The sequence below is a fragment of the Penicillium hordei genome, assembly GCF_028827395.1.
Source record: "Penicillium hordei strain IBT 12815 chromosome Unknown utg000001l_segment0_segment0, whole genome shotgun sequence".
In the NCBI taxonomy this organism is placed as follows: domain Eukaryota; kingdom Fungi; phylum Ascomycota; class Eurotiomycetes; order Eurotiales; family Aspergillaceae; genus Penicillium; species Penicillium hordei.
The window spans coordinates 7,995,316-8,010,825 of record NW_026623142.1 but is presented as its reverse complement, the minus strand read 5'-3'; the positions used below and the strand labels follow the sequence as shown (position 1 = coordinate 8,010,825).

General features: G+C 46.5%; 6 protein-coding genes across 6 annotated transcripts; 4 read left to right on the top strand and 2 right to left on the bottom strand.

Annotated features, from left to right (window-relative positions):
• Nucleotides 1–596: 596 nt before the first annotated feature.
• On the top strand, nucleotides 597–2,433 carry N7537_003044 (flavin-containing monooxygenase; the record flags this gene model as incomplete). Its single annotated transcript, XM_056894102.1, has 4 exons — nucleotides 597–1,426; nucleotides 1,492–2,025; nucleotides 2,077–2,213; nucleotides 2,297–2,433. 4 exons carry the CDS (start codon nucleotides 597–599, stop codon nucleotides 2,431–2,433), a joined length of 1,638 nt encoding a protein of 545 aa, XP_056759097.1.
• Nucleotides 2,434–3,415: 982 nt separating this feature from the next.
• N7537_003043 (fungal specific transcription factor domain-containing protein) lies at nucleotides 3,416–6,105 on the bottom strand (the record flags this gene model as incomplete). Its single annotated transcript, XM_056894101.1, has 6 exons — nucleotides 3,416–4,070; nucleotides 4,135–4,290; nucleotides 4,379–4,600; nucleotides 4,660–4,792; nucleotides 4,839–5,047; nucleotides 5,102–6,105. 6 exons carry the CDS (start codon nucleotides 6,103–6,105, stop codon nucleotides 3,416–3,418), a joined length of 2,379 nt encoding a protein of 792 aa, XP_056759096.1.
• An 847-nt stretch (nucleotides 6,106–6,952) lies between these two features.
• On the top strand, nucleotides 6,953–8,538 carry N7537_003042 (sugar porter family MFS transporter; the record flags this gene model as incomplete). Its single annotated transcript, XM_056894100.1, has 2 exons — nucleotides 6,953–7,426; nucleotides 7,480–8,538. The coding sequence occupies 2 exons, from the start codon at nucleotides 6,953–6,955 to the stop codon at nucleotides 8,536–8,538; spliced, it is 1,533 nt and encodes a 510-aa protein (XP_056759095.1).
• A 760-nt stretch (nucleotides 8,539–9,298) lies between these two features.
• On the top strand, nucleotides 9,299–10,463 carry N7537_003041 (uncharacterized protein; the record flags this gene model as incomplete). The annotated part of the gene is made up of 3 exons (XM_056894099.1): nucleotides 9,299–9,347; nucleotides 9,399–9,670; nucleotides 9,723–10,463. 3 exons carry the CDS (start codon nucleotides 9,299–9,301, stop codon nucleotides 10,461–10,463), a joined length of 1,062 nt encoding a protein of 353 aa, XP_056759094.1.
• Nucleotides 10,464–12,052: 1,589 nt separating this feature from the next.
• Nucleotides 12,053–12,817, bottom strand: N7537_003040 (Zn(II)2Cys6 transcription factor domain-containing protein; the record flags this gene model as incomplete). Its single annotated transcript, XM_056894098.1, has 1 exon — nucleotides 12,053–12,817. The coding sequence occupies one exon, from the start codon at nucleotides 12,815–12,817 to the stop codon at nucleotides 12,053–12,055; it is 765 nt and encodes a 254-aa protein (XP_056759093.1).
• A 137-nt stretch (nucleotides 12,818–12,954) lies between these two features.
• On the top strand, nucleotides 12,955–14,102 carry N7537_003039 (uncharacterized protein; the record flags this gene model as incomplete). Its single annotated transcript, XM_056894097.1, has 2 exons — nucleotides 12,955–13,201; nucleotides 13,273–14,102. The coding sequence occupies 2 exons, from the start codon at nucleotides 12,955–12,957 to the stop codon at nucleotides 14,100–14,102; spliced, it is 1,077 nt and encodes a 358-aa protein (XP_056759092.1).
• Between the last annotated feature and the right edge of the window lie 1,408 nt (nucleotides 14,103–15,510).

Genomic DNA, 15,510 nt, shown 5'->3' with positions numbered 1-15,510 from the left:
CGACAGCTACCACTGCAATGGCATAGGTGGCGATCACAGAAGAAATATTCAGTGGGTGATCGGCGGATAGATCCGTGCCTGGTGGAGGCTGCCCTATCGGGCTGTGCGACATGTAGAGAAGTAGAGAAAAGTCTCACATCCGATGAAAAAATAGGGTGAGTACAGGATAAGCTATCTTTAAAGCCAGTCCCAAATTAAGATTTTTCATACATTCATACATTCATAGTTTAAATCTCTTCACAGGGTTTAAAATGCATGGCCAAGGAACGGCCCCAATACCAGGCGTGGGCAATATCAATCGGATCTCCACTTCCCGTCTTGGATGAAACCCATCAAATGATATTGGCCTATGACGTGGCTTTTAATCCTCGCCCAGAAGGATTCGGATTTAATTTCAAACCCCGGTCAACGCTACTCAACGCTACTCAACGCTACTATGTACTACTGTTATGACGCTAAAGCTATGGAGACAACCCCTGAGTTTGGAGTATTTCGTCTGACCGGAAGTTCTCCGTCTTCACACACACACAGTGGAGAGTGGGATAAGAAACAGGTAGGAAAAAAACAAAACAAAACCTCCACTGATGTGCGCTACCATGCCATCCAACGAATCCCTTTCCAGTGAGACTATCAATATAAACCCCGGTCAATATGCTTTCAAGGAGCGCAACCTCCGAGTCATCTGCATCGGCGCAGGTATATCTGGCATAATTCTTGCACATAAACTGAAACATGAGCATCCACTTGATTTTGTGAATTTCACGATCTACGAAAAGAATAGCGAGGTTGGAGGCTCATGGTTTGAGAATGTCTACCCTGGTGTTGGATGCGATGTCCCCGCCCACAGCTATGTCTTACCATTCGAGCCCAATCCGAACTGGTCCAAATGCTACGCTGGTGGTGACGAAATTGAGAAATACATTGTTGATACGGTAGATAAATATGGATTGAGAGATCCGATTGTGTTTGATACCAAGCTCGTGAAGTCCATTTGGAATGAGGAGCGTGGCAAATGGGCACTCGAGCTCAACCAGAATGGCACGATAATCCATGATGAAGCCGAGGTTCTTATCAATGGTTCTGGTATTCTCAACCAATGGAAGATGCCGGAGATCGCCGGTTTGGAGACGTTTGCTGGGAAGCTTGCCCACACGGCTGCTTGGGACAAAACGTACGATTGGTCCAACAAGAAAATAGCAGTCATTGGCAATGGCTCATCTGGTATCCAAGTTGTTCCTGCACTCCAACCCAAGGCCGCAAAGATCGTCAATTACATTCGCCACCCGACCTGGGTGTCGGTCAATCTCTGCCCGGATATTACAAAGGATGGAATGGGAACGAACTTTGAATATAGCGAGGAAGAGAAAGCCAAGTTCCGAGATGATCCCCAAGCATTCCTGGAGTACAGGAAACGGGTTGACTGCTCGTAGGTTACTGCTTAATTTTTTTTTTTTTTTTCTTCTTCAATTGAATCAGACTAATTATGAGAAGTGTTAACACCGTCTATCGCCTGATGTTATCTGGCTCTGAGCATAACCAAATGCTATTTGATGCCATTTCAGGAACTATGCGCCAGCGTCTCAGTGATAATCCAGACCTGATCGACAAACTTATCCCCGAGTTCGAAATTGGATGTCGCAGATTGAGTCCTGGTGATGGGTATCTCGAAGCGCTACAGCAACCAAATGCTGAATGGTGCTTTGAAGGTATTGAGGAAATTACCAAGACCGGTATTCGCACGGCAGCGGGTGAAGAGGAGTTTGACTTGATTGTCTGTGCGACTGGGTTTGATACTACCTTCGTTCCCGGGTGGGAGCTTGTTGCTCGGGAAGGTCGACGGCTTGATGTGGAGTGGAAGAAGGTACCTGAGGCATACTTCTCTATTTGCGCCGGTGGAATACCAAACTACTTCATGTTTAATGGGCCCAATTGTCCCATTGGCCATGGCAGCGTGCCCCAGATGATCAGTTGGACTGCTGATTACATACTGAAATGGTTGAAGAAGATAGCTCGGGAGGATATCAAGTGAGTATTGTGTGAGATGGGATACATGGTCTCCAACTAATATCTGAACAGGTCCGTAGCAGTAAAGGATTCCGCTGTTCGAAACTACAACCGTCGTGCGCAAGCAAGTCTAAAGCGTACTGTGTGGAGCAAGGGCTGCCATGCTTGGTATAACAACGGTCAAGCTGTTACGGCGATGTACCCAGGTAGTGTGTTGCATTACAAAGGCAAGTTTGACAATTGGCATGGGAGGAATATTTCCTGATCATACTCCGTACTGACTTGGCAATAGAGGCTATCGAGGATATTCGGGGTGAGGACTTCGATATCCGGTACAACAACAGCTCGGATCCGTTCTCGTATCTCGGAAATGGAGAACTAGAGTGGGAGAGAGAAGATGGGGCGGACTTGGCATTCTATTTGAAATAGATCTACATATGAGATTGCCACGTTATTTATTTGATGAAAGTTCGAATAAACCGTTGGTCTTCATTTAGGGTTGAGCATGGCGATGCTATAGCGACCCACCTCTCCACCAGGATGGAATTTTAGGTTCGCCTTCCTAGTTTGGGCATCGCTCTTGCCCTATCTAGGCGTAGAATGTACTAAAACAGTGACCATAAAATACCTGCACTCCATACGTAAACGCCGAATAAAAATAAACCACACCTATCACATGTGATTTCTCACCTGATTTCTCACCCCATTTCTCACCCCATTTCTTACCCTAGTAAAATTTTCATCAACTGTTTCATTACCACGATACCTTCTCTATAGCTAGAGGATTGATTCTCCGATTCCGCCGAGCTCGTTCCCGAATCTGCACCGGGCTTCCTGTCCCGCAATGTGCCGCACCAATCACCGAGACACGCCCCGAAGTACTCCCGAGATAGGCTTGCGATAGGCTTACGATAGGCTTGCGATAGGCTCGCAACGGGTTGCGGAATAGATTGAAGTGGTGAAACTAGCGGTGATGGAACAAGCAGGGGTGATCGTGGTTGGAGTCAGGGGCAACTGCGGGTCGAAAGCATAGGATAAGAGAACAATATACATATCATATATGAAAGCGTACTTTCGTATGGTATGATGCACTAAAAGGCTCAAATAAGCAATTCTCGGTGCAGAAAATACAGGGTGCTCTGTCTGGTAGGTTGATACCCTAAAAGGCGCAAATAAGCAATTCTTGGTGCAGAAAATACAGGGGTTCGAACCATGTGAACTGTAATTGATTAAGTGGCTGAACCTGCAAAAAACTCTGGCAGAACTTCGGCCCAGCCCAATTTAAAAACGCACCCGACTTTTGGGGAGGATCGCCGTTGTGGATCACCCGTTGTACCTTTTACCAATGATGTGCACATTTGAAGCTAATTCCACCATCTCCAAATTTAAATAAATTGGAATCTCCTAATGTCTATCTAGTGTCGTATTCGAATTCCGGAATATCCGTGTTCGCAATGAATGAATAGAGATTTTCATCCCCATCCGATGGCAGCTGGCCGCTGAGCATAAGCATCCAGCCCAACCCAGACTCCAACTGAAAATCACGCGTCTCAGATTGTGTATTTGTAAGCCCTCCAGGATTAGGGATTATGGCGTCAGATCCATTAAGTGTTCGCGACCGCTTTCTTGGCGGATAATCAGTCCCGTCAGATCCGCGGTCCGGCTTGGTAGCACGTGTACGGATCTCCCATTTATGCTGGAGCCTTACCAGAAGGTCTTTAGCGCGATTGGCACTCTGCCAGGATAGAGAGAACTCATCGAGGGCTCTGAAACAGGTACTCAGGTGAGCGATAATATTCTCTCCTTCGGGGGTTTGGTATTGGGACACGGCGGCGAAGAGAAGTAGGAGCACGGCAGAGGAGGTAATTGAGACGGCTTTGATATTTATGCGGCGGAGGGTATATCGGGTCTCGTATAATACAAGGATCTTGGCAATGGAGATGGCGGAGTTGATGCACATTTCTCGAGCGTGGGTGGAACCAGGTCCCTTCGGGGGCTGTGGTTGGAGGTAGCCTTTTGACATCCAGGGTCGATGGCTGTAGATGAGGTTCTGGTAATATTGCATGCTTTAGGATGAGTTAGTAAACATGTTCCCAAAGACTTTTGAAGACAAGTATAATAGCAACTCACTGAAGTAGTAGCACATGCGGAAGATAAGGAGAAGTGTGGTTGTTGAGGTCGATTTGTAAAAATGAGGGCAACTGAGCTTTCCAATTGAGAAGCTTGGCAACATTATTTGCATTAAGCTGTTGGAGCAAGGCTCTTGGAATACCTGATGTTCCATATCTTTTCGGGGTGAAGGTTAGGTTAGCCGAAGCACTGACTCCCAATGGAGGCAGCCGAGGAGAGACGACAAACGAGAACGGGAACTTACAGGAAGTAGCCACAAGGTGCCATAAGCTCACATAGTGAAACTTCCTGTCGACTGACAGCCCCTACACAGTCATATAATCCCGAATTATTGTCAAATGGAATGGGAGATGCGTAGGGCGTCCATTTGCAAGGTGCTCGGTAGTCGACGTCGTCGTTGGGCTTTTTCACTGTCACATCCTCCATGTTGGTGTAAAAAGGTCTGCCCAGGTAGAAGCCGACAAGACTGGAATTTAGCAGATTAGGTATAGCCTAAGCGAATACGAAAATACCGTGGGAACTCACTGATCCACCATATACGCAGCCCAAAAGACGGTTCGACGCAGCTCGGCGTCGGCAGCGGTAATAGACCCACGAGCAACATAGGGAGAGAGGTCAATATGCAAGGCAAGATCAAAAGCAAGTCGAAGGGCCATCCCTATGATTGTAAGCTAAGCAACCCAGGAACTTTCAATAGAGCTTACCACTGTATAGCCATCCACGTGTATCTGAGCCCACACCAATTTCATGGCTGCTCAAGATGACTAGCGCCTGGATTGTTGCAACACATGGGGAGTCTAGTTCTATTTCCAGAAGCTCTTTTGCACGGTCACCAAAGAATTCACCGAGAGACTTTGGGAACGTGACAAAGGATGGGTGGTAACGGGTTTCAAAAGCAGCGCCGAGAGAGCACCTATTTCCGAATGTTATTTCACTTATCTAGTTTGTCGAATTGATACAAACTCACATTGCATAGCAGAGTGCTTCGGAATAGAACGGGGTCACTTCTCTCCCATCCCAGGCTGTCTTTCCTTTCTCGAACATTCCTCGGTCGACGACGTGAAACGATGGATCTTGCCAGGTAAAGTAGAGATTGAGGAGATGCTCCTTAAGAGATATTGGAACTTGTTGGTCATACTCTATGTCGTCGAGATAATCGACGGTACGCTGTTTCTGCGTGTTGATAGACACTGGAGCGTCGGCAAGGTTGAAGGTCGATGTCGGGCCATAGAAGCGAGCTCGTCCTCCAGGGCCAAAGCGCAATGTGCCCATCCGATCAGAAAGCTCATCAATAAGATCTTCAATCTCTTCGGTGCTTCTAGTATCGTTGTTGAGATTGGGTGGGGTTTGAACGGCGGCAGGCTCAAAGGGCTCAGGTCGTCTCTCGAATTGCTCCCCTGGCGATTGTAGTGGCTCTACCCTAATGTCTTGGATATCTGGAGATGGTGGTGTAATGCATGTTCCAAAATCCAAGGTCCAGTCCCAATTGGCCAATGAATGATCCGAGTGATCATCCACGGGTTGATACTCTTCTGCAATTGAGATGTCCAGATCTCCAGTGTCGAGGATCATTGGCAGTGTCGACACAGCATGAGGATTCGAAAGCATTGCAAAACTCGACTGGGAATTTTGCGATGTGTTATCGGGGGATTTTGATGCCTGGGCCCAAGTGCTGTTCAAATCATTTGTTATACCAGCAGCGGAGAATGGCAGAGAAATTGGTGCATCAGAAGGCAGATCATCCTTTGCAGATGGGGAGTTGTGATTGGGGGATTTTCTCTTAGTGTAATTGTTTCCTGCAGCTGAATGAACTTCAGTCAAGCCAAGGAGATCAAGTACTTTAGCCAGAGCCGTATCCTTTTCTTGCGGCATAGGCGGGGCCTCTAATCCACTTTCGCGAATGAAAAGACAGAGCTGTTCAACTCTGCTTGATAGAAGCTCTATGGCAACACGGAGTGGGAGTCTGAACATGATCAGCGCTATGATCTAACCGACAGCCATTTTTTTATGGAATGACTTGATGGGTCACTTACTTTCTCTTGTCTACAGCTTGGTATCGACATTCGCGGTGCTTATTTATGCAGCTGGAGCATTTGGGCTTACCACCGTCGCACTGCTGGGATTAGCTTCTTGCAATTTCCACCGGGCTAATTGATAGTCACCTTGACTTTACTCTCCCGGCATGATACGCATGCCATGGAGGCATGGTGCCTCTTTGGGGGGACACTGGGCTTTGGCATATTTTCTTCGTCCTTCTGGCTGCCATGAGACTATGCGTTTGCAATAGACTAGGCTCTTAGCAATATCGAGGGTGACTTGAAAGATCTAAGTGAAGTGCGGGGTGAGATTAAAGGGGAAATGTTTAATCCGAACTATAAAGCTTCCACTGCCATTTATTGGCTCTACTAAAAGGACCACTGTCAATCCCCGCATTTGTATTTTTGGGGCTTCAAACGGAGTAGACTCGTATATGTAAACTGCGAGTGACCTCATCGTCTATGATAGACGGCGTTGACGACGGAGATGTCGCCTTAATTTTGTTCCAGTGGTTCCTCCGGGGACCAATCGCTGGTATATCCGGAGTTGGATCTAACCTAATTAGGAATAGACCACGCCTACGGGAATCAATACCCGGGGTGGGGGTTCGATACCCCACGTTTTCTGCAACACCCCAGGTTTTCGTAGGATTAGTTGGTTTATCTGGTAGTCCTATCACAGAAAGTAGATTGCATTGTATATAAATACTGATATAAACTGCACACGAGTGGTCCGTGCTAATATAACACCTCTTGGGTACATTGAGGAAACCCTACTCATCATGTTTTTCCAGAATGCACAGGGGAAATGGCTTCAATACAGAATTACTGCAGCATGCGGTGCCGGCTTCCTCCTCTTTGGTTATGATCAGGGAGTCTTTGGCGGGCTTTTGGACAACAAGCCGTTTCTCGAGACATTTGGAAACCCAAGCGTGACCATTCAAGGTCAAATCGTTGCGACTTATGATATTGGCTGTATAATAGGCACTTTGGTGACAATGTACGCTGGAGACAAACTTGGTCGAAGACGGACAATTTTGATCGGGTGCTGCATCCTCATCGTCGGCGCGATTCTCCAAACTGCATCCTATTCCCTCGCGCAGATGATTGTCGGTCGTGTTGTTGCAGGCGTGGGAAATGGAATGAACACAATTGCAATTCCTATCTGGCAATCGGAAACTGCACGTGCAAAGCATCGTGGGAAACTCATCGTTGCTCAGTTGGTAACGAATATTTTCGGAATCGTCATCACAAATGTAAGCTACCTCATGCACAACACGAGAGAGAGCAATGCTGATTCTTTTTGCAGTGGATGAACTATGGATTCACTTTTATTCCTCACTCTCCAGTGAGCTGGCGATTTCCTCTTGGCTTCCAGTGTTTCTTTGCCCTCGTCACCATTGCCTTCGTTCTTGTCGCCCCAGAGTCACCGCGTTGGCTTGTTATGAAACACCGTGCCAATGAAGCCCGTGAAATCCTAGCACGACTCCTTGCAAAGTCAACCGATGACCAGGAAGTGGTGGACGAGATACAAAGTCTAGAGATTTCTGTGAACCATGAATCCGAAGTCCAACAATCGAAGCCTTTACAGGCAATCTTCAAGCGTAAGAGCAAGCAACAGACATTGCGCAGAATTCTTCTTGGAGCTGGTACTGCCTTCTTTCAGCAAGTTGGCGGAACAAACGTTATCGCATATTATCTACCAGTGGTTCTGACTCGATCAGTTGGGTTGGACAACAGAATGGCCCTGATATTGTCAGCCGTTGACTCTATTTCGCTGATGTTTTGGGGCTGTGTTGCAGCTATGCTCATCGATCGCATTGGCCGAAAGAGATTGATGCTCTTTGGCGCCGCTGGAAGCAGCGTCTGCTTTGCACTTGTTGCCGTTGGACTGCGGTATGGTGGACCCGACAACAAGGGCATGTCTGTTCTAGCTGTGGTGTTCATCTTCGTCTACTACATCTTCTACGGCACGTCACTCTTATCGATTCCGTATATCTACCCGGCAGAGATAAACTCCCAGCAAATGCGCAATATTGGTACTTCATTTGCTACCACTACGAATTGGTTGTTCGTTTATGTTATCGTTGTTGCTACTCCAACGGCCATCGCAAGCATTCAGTGGAAGTATTACATGCTTTTTGCCATTTTCAACTTCAGTTTCCTGCCAATTATCTGGTACTTCTATGTTGAGACTGCGAACTTGTCTCTTGAGCAGATTGACAGACTCTTTGAAATCAAACATGAGGCTGGGAATGCAATTAGTTGGACGGAGGCAACCATGATAGCCCGTACGGAGGTTATTTCTGATTTGGCACACACTGGGAAGGAAAATCTTGACACTGAGCACTGTGAGATTGCGGCTTGATTTTGGATTTGGGGTCCCTTTAACTTGTATAGATTGTGACAGATATAGAAGGCAGTCCTGGGAAGACAGTATTGGGGCTACTTCACACCTATAAGATGCCCACCTCGTGACCTTGGAAGATATTCTTCCAACAGACAACCAAAGAATATATTTCGCTTCGGTCTCCCATCCAAATTTCTTCCGTAGGTAACAACATAAAAAGATTTCTACGGACATGCTCCCCGAAGCCAATCTTCTAACCTTGGAATGGGTTATTTTTAAAGTTTGTGGGGTAAAGACTAAGCGGCCCGGGGGCGGCTGGATCCCATTCATCCTAGGGCAAAGCGCATTTGTCTGTGAAACCCCAGAATGTCTCAGATATTATTGAAGAGTCTAGCAAGTATTCATCATAGTTTGCTAGTTCAAGTTACTTTGCTCATAAAATAAAATCTAAAGGTTTTTTGCATTGGACTAGGGAGGCATATACTACCATGACATTGGCCCTTCTCAAATACATTAGAAAATAGGCGGGTGTAGCATAATAGGTTCGGTGGTGAAATAACTTCGACGATGCTTCTTGCGAGTGGGATAGCATTATCGGTTGGCAAGTCTTAGTTCTATTCGGATTCCCTTTCCCGGCCAAGCATTGTATCCACTCCGAACAACGATTGTATATATAAACCCGGCTGAGACATTGTTGAAGCGACTACTTCTCGAAAGCACTTTTTCAAAGTCTTCATCTGTTACTACTCCCTTAAACAAAACTCCCCTTCCTCTTAAAATGTCAGCCCCGAAGTTGCGCGTCGGTATTGCCGGTCTTGGCCGAATGGGTAAGCATTGTTCTCACGATTAGGCGAAGGTCTTCAATTGACACATACCAGGCCAGAGACACGCATTGAACTACCATGTTTTCACGCCTCGTGCCGAAGTGGTAGCAGCAAGCTCTCCTGATCTCAACGAACACAAATGGGCATCAGAAAGCCTCACGGGAGCCAGAATTTATAAAGACTACTATGAAATGCTCGAGAAAGAAAACTTGGATGCTGTAGTCGTTGCTGGTATTACTGCAGTCCACGCAGATCATACCATTGCGGCTATCAAGAAGGGATTGCATGTCATGTGCGAGAAGCCTTTGTCTCTTGACATCAAGATTGTAAGCATTTTTACGTGAGACCAAATACAGAGACACAGTCTAACTACAACAGGCCCAATCTGTTCTCGACGCGTACAACACATCTCTCAAAACCCACCCCAACCAGAAGGTCATGTGCGGTTTCTCGCGTCGCTTTGATGCTTCTTACCGCGAGGCCTACGAGAGAATGGTATCAGGTCAACACGGCCGACCAGTGGTCTTCAGATCCCAAACTGCAGATATGCTCGACACTACTGGGACGTTTGTGCAGTACGCCAAGACCAGTGGTGGAATCTTCCTCGACTGCTCCATCCACGATATTGATCTCATGCTGTGGTTCCTTGGCGAGAACACCAATATCAAAAGTTTGCAAGCCGTTGGAGTCGTTGCCGTCCATACTGCATTGGACTCGAGCAAGGACCGTGATAACGCGGTAGCTACGGTCGAGTTTGACGGTGGCAAGATTGCTACCCTTTTCTGCTCGCGTATGATGGCTGCTGGACAGGAAGATACTACCGAGATCATCTGCGAGAAAGGCTCACTCAGAGTCAACATGCAAGGCCGGAAGAACCACCTTGAGATCCATGATGGGCAGGGAGCTAGACGCGATCTACCTAAGCATTATTATGAGCGTTTCAGAGAGGCTTTCCTCACGGAAGCTAACGAGTTTACTGCTTCCTGCTTGGATAACACGACTCCGCCAGTGTCCCTTTCAAGCTCAGTGAAGGCAGTTGTTATTGGTTCGGCTTTGCAGAAGAGTTTGGTTACTGGGGAAAAGATCGTTTTCAATTTTGGGAAAGAGGCTAGACTTTAGATGCAGGACACCTTACACATGAAGCTGTCCGATTTTTGTACTCAATAGATATCAAAGTGGTATTTTTCGGGATTTTGTTTGCATGTCTCACGTCGCACCCGTGGACATGTCACCATTTAATTATCTACAACGCGCTTTCTCGCATCCTGTTCATCCTATTCCCCTACTACAACCTTCAGCAATCTAGACAACTGATTTCAAACAACTTCTTTTACTTGACTGGTTGCTCTTATACCGGCAAACATAGAAAGTGTAGACAACGAAAGGACGATGTTGGTTAGTTTTTTATAGAGAGCTTCTAGTTTGACCGGCTTGAGGTCCGGATTAAGTACTAGCCTGTCCTGCTTGACGTCCTGGTGTCTCAAGAAGATCACCCCTACTCCCCTTATAGGGGATATAGTTCATGACGATGAAAAGGCCCAGCCCCGAGACTCTTTTGTCTCTCCCCAGCGAAAGACGGAAGGTACCGGGATTGGGAGTTTATCTGGAGTTTTTCCAAGATAAATTGCATGATGGAGATCTCATTGTGGAACTTTTCCTTTGGGAAACATGATCGCGCCGGGCAATGGGAACCGTATAATAGTGCCGAAGTAATTGGTGCAACTCCATCTTGAAGCAGGTATTAAAACCCTCTGTGGTGAGGAAATCGAGCAGGGCACATTCAAGATCGCTAAATTCTTCAAAAAGGATGACTCCAATGTCTCGTAGGGGAGACTACAACCTTTAAGATCTACAACAGGCTCATCTAGATGAATCTCTAATAGCCATATTCTACTAGTAATTCTACTAGTAAGTACAATATCCTCAAATAAAATCTCAATCTTTGTACCATTCTAATTTCTGAAGCTCACTATCTAAAGCGAGGCATAGATAAAGTAAGAGCTAAGAAATGTTCTTATATGTAAAAGAGTCATCCTAATATAGCAAATCCCCGGGTGGCCGTGGCCTAGTGGCGATACCCGTGGCCTAGTGGCGATACCTGCGGCAGTTGCAGCCATCTGCGTGGGGAATATGGGTGAGCATCTCATAGCTGCCCCCCCCCCCCCCCCCCCGGTCAAGACTTAAATATGCTCGTCGGTCGACTCCCTCCGTGTTAAAAAAATAAGAACGGAGCTTCGTGGTGACATAAACCTAATGACGCCATTGGCCCTAATATTTGGTTCCGTTCCTGCAGGAATATCTCTTTTTTTTTTTTTGGTCAAACGTTTCAAAGCTGACCACCTGGGCACTTATCCTACACTAAATTCGTATATCAAAAGAATTTTTCAGACGTAGTTGGGGTGGTGCCTCTTTTCACACCTAGGATTCTTATGTCTTTCTTTTCCTAGTGTAGCCCATATCAGGGCTAGATGAGGGCGCAGAGTACAAACGGAATATTTTTCACTGATTAGTTGACTATGTAAAATAGGGTTGTGATTCCTGTGCTAAACTTGCTTGATATTAGTCAATCTTTAACATGACTTTTCTCAATGGTTGATATCCTCAGAACCCATTTTGATTGCCCAAAGCCCACTGCCTATTATAGTTCGCTTAGAAGTGCCAGTGTAGATAGGAAACAAACTCAAAGCAAGAATTCTACCTCTGTTTTCTCACCACAGGAACTGGCGTTGAAACTCGACCGAAGGGGCCCCCTGCCAGGAGCTCATCATTCTCTCAACCAGGGCACTCTCTTCACGTGCATTACCAGACGACTCCAGGACCGCACGGTTGGTGGTTTCATTGGAACTTCCATTGATGTCTCGTGTTGTGGTAGATGTCTGAATCAAACCATCCGAGCTTCCATTCTGCAAACGCCTTCTCTTAGAGCCCTCCTGCTGTACCTCCGAACCCACCCTTTCAGACTCAGTACAAGCCTGTTGCCACCTCCGAATACCATGATAAGTATCAAGAGGGAATTGCGACCAACTCTCCATCCCTCTCTTCTCGAGTCTGGGGAATGGCACATACGTGCCGCTGCTCTCTCGGCGAGGAATCGCAGCCGACAGCTGCTCGTCCGAGACATGTGGAAGCAAATTTAAAAGAATGCTCTCAGTGAGCTGGAGTCGGTTTTCTAGAGCTTCGGCATATCCTTTCTCAGGTCCTCTTCGAAGCTGTTCGGGCCAGTTACATGGTCGATTGTTCTCGAGACATTGTTCGCAAATTGGTTTTCGGCCGCTGCATTTTTGTTTTTTTGAACGACACGCATTGCAAGCGATTGTTATACGCGCTGGTGTTTTTGCTTTTGATTTCGATGGCATTTTATTTTCTGTGGTTGATTCAACAGTGTGTTGAGGAGAGCGTGTGGGACAGTGGCGAACGGCAAATCCCATCGCCTGAAAGTTCTGCCGAAAGGCCTTCGTCGTTACAGCGGCCATTCGGTCAAAAAGTTTATATGGCAGGGTGAACTATCAGCCATATTTGATTGCAGACATGTTTTATATATAGTCTGGCATTTACCTGTCTGGAAATACTCACCACATCTTCTCTAGTTCCACGTATTTCCTCTCTCATCATGGCTTCAAAGAATTCATATCGCATTGCCTCAATCCCAGGCGACGGCATTGGTCTCGAGGTAGTCAGCGCTACTATCCAGGTCATCGAGAAACTCGCAAAGACCCTGGGCACATTCAATATCAACTTTGAGCATATCCCATGGGGAACCGCGTACTACAAGCAAACCGGACGATACGTGTCTGAAGATTACCTCGATACTCTACGCCGGTACGATGCTATATTATTCGGAGCCGTTGGGTCGCCCGGTATGTTATCTATACTGCATACATCATATCAAATTACCGGACTAGTAAACAGGAAACATTAACACAAACAGATGTACCCGATCACATCTCACTCTGGGGCCTACTCCTCGCCCTCCGCGGCCCACTCCAACTATACGCCAACGTCCGACCAGTCCGTACCTTCCCAGGAACCAAATGTCCTCTCAACACGGCAAGAAACGGCATCGACTGGATTCTCGTGCGTGAGAACTCCGAAGGCGAATACGCAGGACAAGGCGGACGCTCTCACATCGGACAGCAATGGGAAGCCGCGACGGAAGTGGCTTTATTCACGCGCGTTGGCATCGAGCGAATTATGCGCTTCGCATTTGAGACAGCACGGTCGCGGCCGCGTAAGTTCCTCACCGTCGTCACGAAGAGCAATTCCATGCGCAACGGGATGGTATTGTGGGATGAGATTGCTGGTCTTGTCGCGAAGGACTTCCCCGATGTCAGCTGGGATAAGATGCTTGTTGATGCGATGACTGTTCGGATGGTTATGAAGCCAGAGTCTCTTGATACGATTGTCGGGACGAACTTGCATATGGATATTTTGTCGGATCTGGCTGCTGCATTGGCTGGGTCAATTGGTGTTGCGCCTTCCAGTAATTTGGATCCTACGCGGAAGAGTCCGTCGATTTTTGAACCTGTTCATGGTAGTGCTTTTGATATTACGGGCAAGGGGGTTGCGAATCCGGTTGCGACTTTTTGGTCGGCGGCGGAAATGTTGATTTGGATTGGAGAGAAGGATGCTGCTGCTCAGTTGATGGGTTGTGTGGAACGGGTTTGTGCTAAGGGGATTTTGACTCGTGATCTTGGGGGAAGTTCTGACACTCAGGGGGTTGTGGATGCTGTTTGTTTGGAGATTGAGAAGTTGGGTTGAAAGGTCTAAGACAATTCATTGTTTTTTTTTTTCTCTTCTTCTTTTCTTCTATTCTTAGTCTCTTTGTCTTTCTTTGTCGTCTGGTGTCATCTGAAATACTGCTTTAAATGAACTGATCAGTTGACCTTACATTGAATATCAATAGTCACAGAATATGGGCAGATGACTATAGAAACTAACCCATAGAAGACCCCTTTTTGAGTAAATGGGCAATATATTCTTGGGAATAGTCCAGAAGGTCACTTACCTGTCAAATTTGTATGAATATCCATAAAGAAAATCTCAAAGGCATCTCGCACAAGACGGAACAGATCAGGAGTCCATGAACTAAGAAACCCGGAAATGCCATTATAGCAATATGACATTTTTTTTTCGTTATATAAAAGGAGTAGAAACAAGATCAGTATGATATTGTCTTATAGTCCAACATTTAAACGGCCCTTAGCACCCTATATCAGGACTTCACAGTTACTCAGAAAGCATTTAAACGGGCCTTCAAAGCCAAATCCACTCGACCACTCGAATCTATCTAAACTCACACAGCCATCCATTCATAAAAAGAAACAAAGTCAGTCCCTTCAGGTACAAACCCACAAACCCACCCAACCAACACTCTCCAAGGGATGTTCTACCAAAACGGAATATTGCTACAAGAGCCCGAATACAACTCTCGAGCAACCTGGGTGAACATATTCTTCAATGCACGCGACTACAGATGCGATGACCTCGCTATAATGCGCACAGTCATCATCTGCATCCGAACAAGAGTCATTAGTATCACCACCCATGCTATGCACCACGATACCCCGTACTGTATCTCGATCCAGGTGCCCGGAGAGCATGGTGATAAGGAGTCAATTCTTGCTGCGGCGGAGGTGTCGGCGGAATATCTTCGAGCACAGGTTGCTAGAGGGTCGGTTCATATTAATCGGGCTTTGCTTTTTCGGAGATAATGTTCGGTTCTTGGGGAAAGGGGATTAGGTGGTGTTTTGCTAGGACTGAGGTCTTTATTTTATGATGCTTGAATGAATTATAGATTGTTTAGACTGGTTATGTTATTTGATAGAATGGGGAATTGGAGTATCTTTGTTCTTTGTATTTCCAATGTGTGTGCTGTAGAAGTTTGGTTGGTTTACACTTGTATAAGCAACCCTGGAGTCTGACTCTAATTAGATGAAAGTAATAAACTTAGATAGCTGTCCATTGAGGTCTGAGATTTCGAGACAGTATGCTGCGATAGCATCGCCTTGTATGCCGTTATGCCACTATGCCGTGCTGCTAGTCAAAATAGCCATACTACGAACACATCGTGTATTTTCAAGCTTAACTGTAAAAGGCCCATTGTCGATAGAGTAGGAAAGAATACGTAGATTCCCTTCGAGTAATGAACTAGGCAGACCTTAAACCA